This window comes from Lontra canadensis, unplaced genomic scaffold (assembly GCF_010015895.1).
Source record: "Lontra canadensis isolate GAN:19392208 unplaced genomic scaffold, GSC_riverotter_1.0 scaffold518, whole genome shotgun sequence".
Classification (NCBI taxonomy): Eukaryota; Metazoa; Chordata; class Mammalia; order Carnivora; family Mustelidae; genus Lontra; species Lontra canadensis.
The window spans coordinates 47857-58551 of NW_022631509.1; the positions used below are offsets into that span (position 1 = coordinate 47857).

The 10695-nt window shown below is 46.5% G+C and overlaps 1 protein-coding gene across 1 annotated transcript in view; it reads left to right on the top strand.

Moving 5' to 3' along the window:
- The window catches only part of LOC116863090 (neuronal PAS domain-containing protein 3), a gene marked incomplete at its 5' end in the record, with an annotated part of 28733 nt that extends 20595 nt beyond the window's left edge, over nt 1-8138 (top strand). Inside the window, 2 exons of the mRNA XM_032850592.1 lie at nt 1779-1903; nt 3628-8138. Coding sequence (XP_032706483.1) covers nt 1779-1903; nt 3628-5021 — 1519 coding nt within the window. The remainder of the gene's footprint in view (nt 1-1778; nt 1904-3627) is intronic.
- Nucleotides 8139-10695: the final 2557 nt, after the last annotated feature.

A 10695-nucleotide genomic window follows, 5' to 3' on the forward strand; every position in this document is an offset into this window, starting at 1 on the left:
TGAGATGGGTTAAGGAGAGGTTAGTCCATGAAATTTGGGGTCAACACCCTTATCTAACCTGGGATCAAAGATACACACTCCTAAGTGTCTGGTGATTGTCGTCCACCTAATTCCATAGGGAGAGGATGGAAGACCAGTTTTCAGGCTCAAGAACATCAATCTCAAACATGGTAGACCTATCTCAGCTAACCCAAAGACTCACCCTGAGTTCAAGAACAAAAGGCTACAAGTTGGGTAACCAATGACTTGTGAAGGAGACCAATACAGATGGGCATTAGCCAAGGAAACTCCACCATGTCTTCTGTTCATTGGCATCACGTCTATAAGCTAAAAATCCAGAAGAAAAGGACATGACCTTGGCAAAAAAGCAACTACTAAATATTAGCAAAAGAGCAACTTACTTTTTTTTTTTTTCTCTCCCACATTCCTTTCCTTTGTTCTTCCCTGAGGGATATTTTCATACCACCTCATCCTCCTCAGAATCCCTCACTTCTGGGTCCATTCAGGCCTCTCCTTCCCTGTTCCAAAATGACCGCTCCTCTACTGCTCTTCTTCCTGTTCCCTCATGTGTTGCTAGAATCAGGGACTCCAGAGTGTTCAGAGACTGCCTAAGTGCTAAGGCCGCTGTCCCCCCCATTAGTCTCATCTGATTGTTGAAAGCTCTGCCACTGAAGCTAATTCACACTATGGCGTAAATGCCTGACTATCCATCTTAGTGAATTAACGCTTCCAGCAACACTGGCCATTGTAGAGTAGCTACTGAAACCATAGCTCTTTGATATCGGCATTTCACTAGAGATTAGCAAACGGATCTATGATCGTCTCTTGAAAGGGACGTTGGCCAGCCACCAGGTAGGGTAGAAGAGGCCTTTTCCACTTCAAGGGAAGGGGCTCTCCTTGTGTCTTGAGATGACAGGAGCCCATGTTGCTCATACACTGAGCTGGCCTTCAAGGGGCATTTCTAGAAGATAACCAACTCAAACTGACCGAACGCAACTCTCTTTGCCAGAAGAGGCCTCTTTCTGAATTAAAAATAGAACAAAAATTAAGCCCATTTGTGCAAACGGGCTTAGATCCATTCTGTTAGGGCCTCTTTCACACTGGGACTCACCCCACTGCAATCAGAGTCCCAGCTTAACAAGCCACAGGTGTACACCACATGAGCGGCTGAAAATGTGATTGTAATGGGTGTGTTGACAGTTCAGTAGCCATAATCCATGCATCCCGAGGTGCACCTGTGTGTCTGTCAGATCGTTAGGCACCGAGGGCTCAGCACACGACCTCCCCCACCCCCGGATGCTTTAGAGCCCCCAGAACAGCTGAGAAGCTCCATCAAAGAACCAAGACGAGGGCACTGAGGCAATGGACTGCTTAGGAGCCCAAGAGATGACAGGGCACACCAGTGAGGCATGGGAAGACTGAGCTGAGGGTAATTTTCACCCTCCCTCTGCCCCCAGGTGTTCAACTGGGACAAATGTCAAGCAGCAAAGTGCTCCAGCTCTCAGTGCTCCCTGATTATTTAAAAGCCTTTTAGCGGCTTTCCTATGGCACGTGGGTGTTCAGCCATTGTAGCGGGGTGCAGCTGTAGCCACAGCCCAAGAAATCCCAGCTCCCACCCAAGTCCCACGGGGAGCTGGGAAACGCTTTCTCGCGGTGGCTTTTAAACTCTCTCAACTCCAAACATTTGGGGCCAGGGAGTGGGGAGAAGATGGTCCACAGCAGACCACCGAGAATGGGTGTCTGCCCACCTGATGAGTGCCTCCCTCCCCCTCCCACAGTAATCCTGAATACAAGGACACACCCATGGATATCGCACAGCTCCCCCACCTGCCTGAGAAAACGTCGGAATCTTCGGAGACGTCCGACTCTGAATCAGACTCTAAAGATACCTCAGGTATTACAGGTATTCCTCCTTCTCCATGTTCCGCACTCACGGCTTGCCTGTCCAAACGCGAGGGGTGGGCGGTGGCCCGAGGGCGGCCCTCGGAGCAGAGCGACGGTCCCATGGGTACAGAGACATAGGTCACATTGAGCTGATACGGAGTCTCTCTCAGCACACGTGTGTGTGTTTACGTACTGCCTATATACATCTGTGCACACATATAGATGTATATATATATATATATATACACATACGTGCATGTGTGTGTCATGTATATATATACATATGCATGTGTACATGCTTTCTATACACAATTAGAGACTGACTGATTTAGCAATTGCTCCATGTCGGCCCTCCACTGGCCACACAGAAGGAGTCCCGCCCTGACCCCCTAGCTAGATTTGGGCTCTTTAAACAGTAACATCTAAGACAATCTGCATCTTTCAGCCCCAAATATTCACATCCTTGCCAAGCTGGGGTTGAGCCTCCAAAGCGGGATACTTAATGGCATTGGTGAATGCATCTTTGGAAAGCAGACTTACTAGTAGTTCTCAGGGGCAAAAGAAAGTTAATTTAAAATTTTATTTTTCCTCCAATCCCCAACTCCCATTCCACAGACACACTTAGAGCTGGAGAGGAGCAGAGAACTCACAGAATCTTACAGCTGCAGAGACTCCTAAACCTCATCTAATCCAATCTCTTCTATGGAAATGAAGTAGTTCCACGATTTGCCTGAGGTTCTAGTCTAGGCTGCCATCCAAAAGCACCACAGCAGAGCCATAAACTCAGCATCTTCCTTAAGTCTCCTAAGCTGCATTATTGGGAAAATCTATTCTCCCTCTAATGTACCAGATGGCTAGAGGTCGCCCACCACCATTCTCCATCCCTAGAGCACCTGCTCTCCAGGCTTATATGCCCATATCCCTCTACCCTGGACATAACCTCAGGGAAGCAGGAGGAGATGCAAAGCACAGAGGATCTTGACTGTTTTCTTATCCTAAACCGAATTCATTTCAAAGTTCTTTAGTAGGGCAGAAGTTCTAGAATAGACAGGCTCTGCTCCTTATTTATGTGTGGTGTGGGAGCAGGGAACAAAAAAAGACGACAGTTCCATGACCTGCCCCCACAGAGCCTATATTCTAGTTGCGGGAATAGATCAAAGTCAATAAAAATAAGCACCGTCTGAATCCCTGCATGGCTAAGCACTATAGAGAAAAATAACTTCAGGAATTAGGAGTGTGGTTTTCAATCATGAACAAATATTCACTCACGGAGGGTTGCAGACCTCCGTAGAAAGTCACCTTGCATACCATCATTTTTCTGTGTCACTAATGTCTTATTCCAGGTTATTGACTCTGACGCCTTGAATATTTTTGTAGGACTTCTCCAATGTTAATATGCCAAACGATCACCTGGGGATCTTGTTCAAATACAGAATCTGATTTAGCAGGCCTGGGTGAAAAGCTGGGATTGTGCATTTGTAACAAGCGTCCAGGTGATGCCAGTGCTGCTGGTCTACGGACCACACTTGGAGTAAAGGCCCAGCTAATAGAGGCCCCCCGAGAGAGAGAGAAAGCCCAGGCTTTAGGTGACTAAGGTCGGGGAGCAGCTCAGGTAGGGCAACACACCTCCCTAGCCCTTCCCCATCCCACCCCCCGCAGGGGGACGTGGGTCCTGCCCTGCTAATTTGATGTCTTTGGTCTCTTCTCTCCCCAATGCCACTTCCGGCCACTGGCCCCACACAGAGGACAACGAGAATTCCAAGTCCGACGAGAAGGGTAACCAGTCCGAGAACAGCGAAGACCCGGAACCCGACAGGAAGAAGTCCGGCAACGCGTGCGACAATGACATGAACTGCAACGACGACGGCCACAGCTCCAGCAACCCGGACAGCCGCGACAGCGACGACAGCTTCGAGCACTCGGACTTTGAGAACCCGAAGGCGGGCGAGGACAGCTTCGGCACGCTGGGCCCCATGCAGATCAAGGTGGAGCGCTATGTGGAGAGCGAGTCGGACCTGCGGCTGCAGAACTGCGAGTCCCTCACGTCCGACAGCGCCAAGGACTCGGACAGCGCGGGCGAGGCGGGCACGCAGGCCTCCAGCAAGCACCAGAAGCGCAAGAAGAGGCGGAAACGGCAGAAGGGCGGCAGCGCCAGCCGCCGGCGTCTGTCCAGCGCGTCGAGCCCCGGCGGCCTGGACGCGGGCCTCGTGGAGCCCCCGCGGCTGCTGTCGTCCCCCAACAGTGCCTCGGTGCTCAAGATCAAGACGGAGATCTCGGAACCCATCAACTTCGACAACGACAGCAGCATCTGGAACTACCCGCCCAACCGGGAGATCTCCAGGAACGAATCCCCCTACAGCATGACCAAGCCCCCCAGCTCCGAGCACTTCCCGTCCCCGCAGGGCAGCGGGGGCGGCGGGGGGCTGCACGTGGCCATCCCCGACTCGGTCCTCACCCCGCCGGGCGCCGACGGCGCTGCCGCCCGCAAGACTCAGTTCGGCGCCTCGGCCACCTCGGCCTTGGCCCCCGTCGCCTCCGACCCGCTGTCGCCCCCCCTCTCGGCGTCCCCTCGGGACAAGCACCCCGGGGGCGGCGGGGGCGGTGGCGGCGGCGGGGGCGGCGGCGGGGGCGGGGCTGGCGGCGGCGGCGGGGGCAGCGGGGGCGGCCCCAGCGCGTCCAACTCCTTGCTGTACACTGGGGACCTGGAGGCGCTACAGAGGTTGCAGGCGGGCAACGTCGTGCTCCCGCTGGTGCACAGGGTGACGGGGACCCTGGCCGCCACCAGCACGGCCGCGCAGAGGGTCTACACCACCGGCACCATCCGCTACGCGCCCGCAGAGGTGACCCTGGCCATGCAGGGCAACCTGCTGCCCAACGCGCACGCTGTTAACTTCGTGGACGTTAACAGCCCCGGCTTCGGCCTCGACCCCAAGACGCCCATGGAGATGCTCTACCACCACGTGCACCGGCTCAACATGTCGGGACCGTTCGGGGGCGCCGTGAGCGCCGCCAGCCTGACGCAGATGCCCGCCGGCAACGTGTTCACCACGGCCGAGGGACTCTTCTCCACGCTGCCCTTCCCGGTCTACAGCAACGGCATCCACGCGGCACAGACTCTGGAGCGCAAGGAGGACTGAGGCGCCGCCCAGCGCGGGCCAGGGCTCCGCCCGGAGGCATCGTCGGCGTTTTCGTTTAGACCTTTTAATTCTAGCACTTTGAATTCGAGCAGGTCAGCGTCCTCTCTCACCACGACGGCCCCCGTCCCACCCCCTCTTTCTTTAACTTGACTTATTCTTTCCTGTAAAGATATGTTTATTTTTTGCCTTCAGAGAGTCAGATGACCAGTTGCCTGCCATTTTGTCTTCTTCTGAGATGTGTGTTGGGTTGTTTTGCTTTCCTTTGCATCTTTATTAAGATGTCTTTAATGTGCATATGCCTCTGCCATAGAATACTCAGTCTTGTGGTCAAGAGATTTCTCAAGTGACAACCATGGGGTTTCTTCAGCAAGATCTTGATATGATCAAGATTGAAAGAGACAAGCATAAACAATGTGCCCTGTTTGACTAAGTCAAATGAAATGGGGTGGTTTTTCTTTTGTTTTGTTTTGGTTCCTAATTCCTTTAAAAAAAAAAAAATAGGGGGATAGTATTTTAGAATTTTATGCAGAATTTAATTCTCTTTTTATGGTTAAGATTTTAAGATTTTCTTACTTGCACATAAAAATAATTTGGGTTCTTAAACTTAATTTCTGGCCTGTGACTAGAATGTTTAAAAAAAAAAGTTGGACTAAATGTTAATTACTGAAACATTAACTTAATTTCTAAAACCATGGTGCTATCATTTATTAATCTGTAATGTCTTCATACAAAATGCAGCTCCTGGGCTGGGTTTTGGAAAAAAAATGTGTTCTGTCCTGGTCTGGAGTCCGCTGCTGCAGTCTCCTTGGTTAGTTAAGACAAAGCCCTCATTAACGTTTGCTGCAGGACTTAAAATTTTTTACCTCCCAACTAACAAACATAGCCTCACATTAAATTTAATGGGTCATAAAGCCCTTTTTAAAGGGGCTTTTGGAAAACTCAATCAAACTGATTTGAGGAGCAGTTTAGATACATACTGCCTTTTTTTGAGCTTTTTTTTTTTTTCCTTTTCTCAGTCTAACTGAGGCTAATTTTTACAACTTCAGTAACACTTCAGAGTAAAAGAAGGAAAAGATATTTAACATGTTTTGATTTTTTTTTTTTTTCATTTCTTGCTACAAAAAAAAAAAAAGGAAGGTTGTATTCTGGGGGACTGATTTGATTTGATGGCTTTTTTTTTCCCCTTTGGTTCTCTTCTTTCTAGGTGGAAACCAGTACGGTTTAAAACTAAAGAATGGGTTAATAAGCTTCAAACAGATAACTGCAACTGAAAACCGCACATTAAGTAAAAAAGAGAAAAAAAAAGAAAAAAAGAAAAAAAGAAAAAAAAAAGAAAAAGAAAAAATATCTCCTATTTTGTCTTTGTTGCCAGAAATCAGTGTAGTGTCAAACACTCCAAATGACTGTCAAGTATAAATTCTTCTTCCACTCCATCTTTGGCAGCTGTTTTTAAGGCATCTAATAACAGATGTGAGAACTGTAATGTGTGCAATGTGTACGTGTCCTTGGCTGTCAGTCCCATTGCAGTTTCAATGTGTGTTGCTATATGCAGTATATACTAAGCTAATGTAGTTGTTTTGTCCTTTGTCTTCTCTGTGCTCTATCTCTAGTCCGGAGTGGTCCAGTCCCATTCCTGCAGTCCTAGTGAATCAGTGATTCTTGGGGGTTAGTGAGTTTTGTGTGGTGGCCTTCCTCCGTAATGTCACCCTAAGCTGCTTCTACTGTCTGTGAATCTTCCGTTCCACTTTTTAAAATCCCTGCTGTTGCTTTGCTGGTGTATATTCTCCCAACCTTTCCTCTCTTTCCCTCCCTCTCCTTTCCCCTTCTCCTTCCCCATCTCTCCTCCCCTCCCCCACCCTGCCCCTTCTCCAAAATCTTCTTCATTCTCAGAGATAAAAAGACTCTTAACTAGCTCAAGGTTAATGGAGCCATTTTTTTCCCACAGTGGAGTTCTGGGTATGACTTTTTCTTCTGGAGTGCGCCATGAAGCACTGAAGAATATTGCTCAGATATATTAAATAAATTGATGCCATATAGCCTCAGTTGTTAACATTCCCAGAGTCCCTTGTGCTCTACCTATATAAGCAGTGGGTGCTTTTCTTTGGTTTCCTTCCAGGTTGGCTGATGGAGCAATACATACAAAGCAATTAACCAGTGAGACAGAAAATTATTTCAAAGGTCAACCAACACTTTTTAAAAACAAAAGGGGAGGGGATAATGGAATATAGAATTGTCCTATATATTTATGTGTGCAATGCTAATACTGTAATTCGGCTGTCCTTTGAATATCACTGTGTTGAGTGGTTTCCTCTAGGACCTTTGATTCCGAGAGTTGGGCGCACATCACTGTGGAATAATAAGTAAACAAAGCAGAACGCCACAAATTTTACCAGTGAGCTTACTTGAAGGATTTAAGGAGGTTTCAAAGGTGAAGAAGGCCAGTCAGGATATTTAAAGATTAGTTTTGGAAGCTCTACTCTAGCTATCGAACAATCAAAGGAATGCACCTATCAGCTACAAAGAACAGCTAGACAGCTGTTTTTTTTTTTTTTTCTTTTATAAATGTTTCTGTGTTGTGTCAAAATGATTTCTGGTGATTTAAACTAACAGATAATCACAGCTGCTGTCTAAATCCATAGTGTTTAAAATTACAAAATGAAAAAAAAAACACTTCATTACCTGTGAAGACTGTGTCTGTGTTTTTAACTATTTCTTGTACAAATATATGAAAACTTTTATGAGGAGACTGGTGCCAAGTAGCTGAATAATGGGGAAAGGGATATTCTGTTCGTAAAAAATCTTAGCAGTGTTACCAACTCTACAATATATATAAAAAAAAAAAATTAAAACATTACAAAGCGACAGCTATGGTACATTTGTTTTGTGTGAAGCTAACCGGACCTAACTTCCTGAGTGCCTGGCTTATTTTGAAACATTTTTTTTTCATTGACCATTGATAATGCTGCAAATCAGAAATGTACATACTTCATTTACAACAGGGTTCTTTTTATACTTTTGTAGATTCTCATACATGTCACACACATGGTTGTCTTTATGTAACTTAATTTTTTCATCCGCAGGTGCCATTTTCATAATAAACTTCTCTTGAATTTGTTACTATCTTGCATCATTTCTTTTACATGTAACCATCCTAACTAATGAATGCTGGTAGTATTTGTTTAAGCAGGTACCTTGGTCATTACTCTTGATTTAAAAAAAAAAAAAGTTACCAAAAAAAAAAGATGCATCTGTATTTTTGCTAGTTTTGGAAAAAAAAAATGCATAGCTTGTGTCGCAATGAGGCCGACAAGGCACAGATTAAGATGCTAATCCAAATACTACACCAAACTTGCAACCATCCTAAATTTTCAGCTACCCCAACTCATTGTCATACTAAGCATTATTATGCACATTATCAAAGTTGAACAATGGGCCTGCACGTTAACCACTATGGGAAGTGTGCATTTTTTCTTGATTAATGCACGGTACGTGATGACAGTTTTCACCCATTAATCATTGAAAATGCACTCGATATTTTCATTTATTATAATCTATAATGTATAACCAACCGTTCCATTGCTTATATCTTCTCTTTATACTAAATATGTATTTTCTTTCTCCAGACAGAGTAAGTCCTGGTCGGGCTGTGTTATTAGTTAGGTCATCACGCAGCCTACAGCCTGTCACGTTTGAAGGCAGGTCAGCTGGCTAATAAAAAAAAAAGAAAGAAAGAAAGAAAGAAAGAAAGAAAGGAGGAAAGAAAGAAAACTTCAGCTTGCTATCCCTCAGAGAAGGATACAGATGTGTCTCCTGTTAATTCTGTGCTCTCTAGACAAGGAAGAGAGGGGAATGGGTTGAAAAAAGCAAACGCTTTTGTCGGAGAACCACCAACTGTTGTAAAGGTCATTCCCTAGTTTAAGCCTTCCGTGACCTTTGCCAGTTTGAGGGTGCTTTTTACTAATGGAGGCTTGCGTCAGATCAGCAGACCTGGAAACGTGGTTAAAAGTTGTGGGGCCCTCAATTTCTCTACGGTGCCCTCTACAGGTCCTTGAAATATAAATACTTGAAAATTTGAAATAGGGAGAAGGTAAGGAGAATGCTGAATTGGGTTGTCCCAACACTCTTCAAGGTTTCTTTCTCTTTTGCTCTGAGAGTCAGAAGAATAGAGTAAGTCAAAACACTGTTGAACCTGGAAGCTTAATCCTGAAGGGAGTGAGTGCTAAAGGCAGCCTCCCCAAGGTATTCGGTCTGGTAGGTGCTGCTGACATTGGCCCTTAGTGATAGCTTCCAGAACTTTCCATAGGGGAGGATCTGCAGAGGCAGAGGGGCACTTATAGCAGTGTGGTACTAGGGCTGAACCTCTGTTGCCTGGTGGCAATGTCTGTTGGCCATAACACTTTATTCTTGGACACCGCTACAGCCCTGTGATCTGGAGGTAGCGGCAATGAGAGTTGAAAAGAAGAAGCTGGCCAGGGATGGATACAAAGAAATCCTGAAGCATCTGTAGTAGAAGTAGTGGAAATCTGGATTCTTACCCAAGCTCAAGCCTCCCTTAGTATTAGCAAGTTCCCTGGCCTTTATCTGTACCCATCAATGCTAAAATATGTCACTAATGAAATGAAAAACCTCTCTGGGCCCAAAAGAGAGCAAGCGAGCTCTGGGCTCAGTACCACTGACAGTCAGGAAGCCCTACCCCCTCCCCAGCCATGGGGCTGGCAGCCAAGCCAGGGCCCGGAGCTCCCAGAGGCACAGGACCTCTCCCGCGCCAGGCTGGCAGCCAGGCAATGTGTCGAGACTCCGGCGTGCAGGTCATGGACAGAACAGGGATCTGCAGTCAGCTCTCTGCACCTGGCCTCTTCTCTTTCCCAGCCCATACTGAGACTTGTTTATCTGTCCATAAAAAACAAGGAGAAAAAAAAAAGTCTCAGAAAGGGTGGCAGGTGGGACAAGAGGGAAGCTATGCATCAGCTGAGCATAAAGAAACTGATTTTAGTCCTTGCAGATTGGCATTCTGACCCATCTTTGCCTACTCCTAGACAAAGCTGATTTACACTGAGCATGTTTAAAACAATTTGAAGTCAACCAGATCTGTGTACTGCATCGAAGGTAAAACCTAATGTATATTGTGAAGCCTAGAAGATAGTCTGTTTAGGCTAAGATGATGATTAACCAGTTTCAAAAAGTAGCAAGAGTGTAGGACTTAGAAGAGAAAGAAAATTACCTTTGCCAGTCATTCATATCATATAGTGACAAAAGGCAAACCTTGCTCTTGAGCATAATTCCTGAAGAATGACCACAACTATCAGGCTTACAAAATGACTCTGGTGTGCTGAGGTAAGTGATCCGCCTTCACTGCTCCTGCTTTCCCATCTCCCCTAAGAAATCATTATAAAGAAGGGGGGCTGACTTGGTAAACCCCCATGAACACAAGCAATGGCTTGTACATCTTCATGTCCTCTCTTAGTACCTCTCTTAGTAACTCACAGATAGTCTACGCTCAGTAAAGATCGGCAGAACACTGATGGGTGAAGACATGTAAGACGAAGAAGAAGGGGAGAGGGAGAAGAAGGAAGGAAGGAAAGGAGAGGAAGGGAGGGAAGGAAGAGGGAATGAGGGAAGGAAGGGAAGAAAGGAAAGAAAGAAAATGAAACAACTTGTCAAGAGGCAAATATTC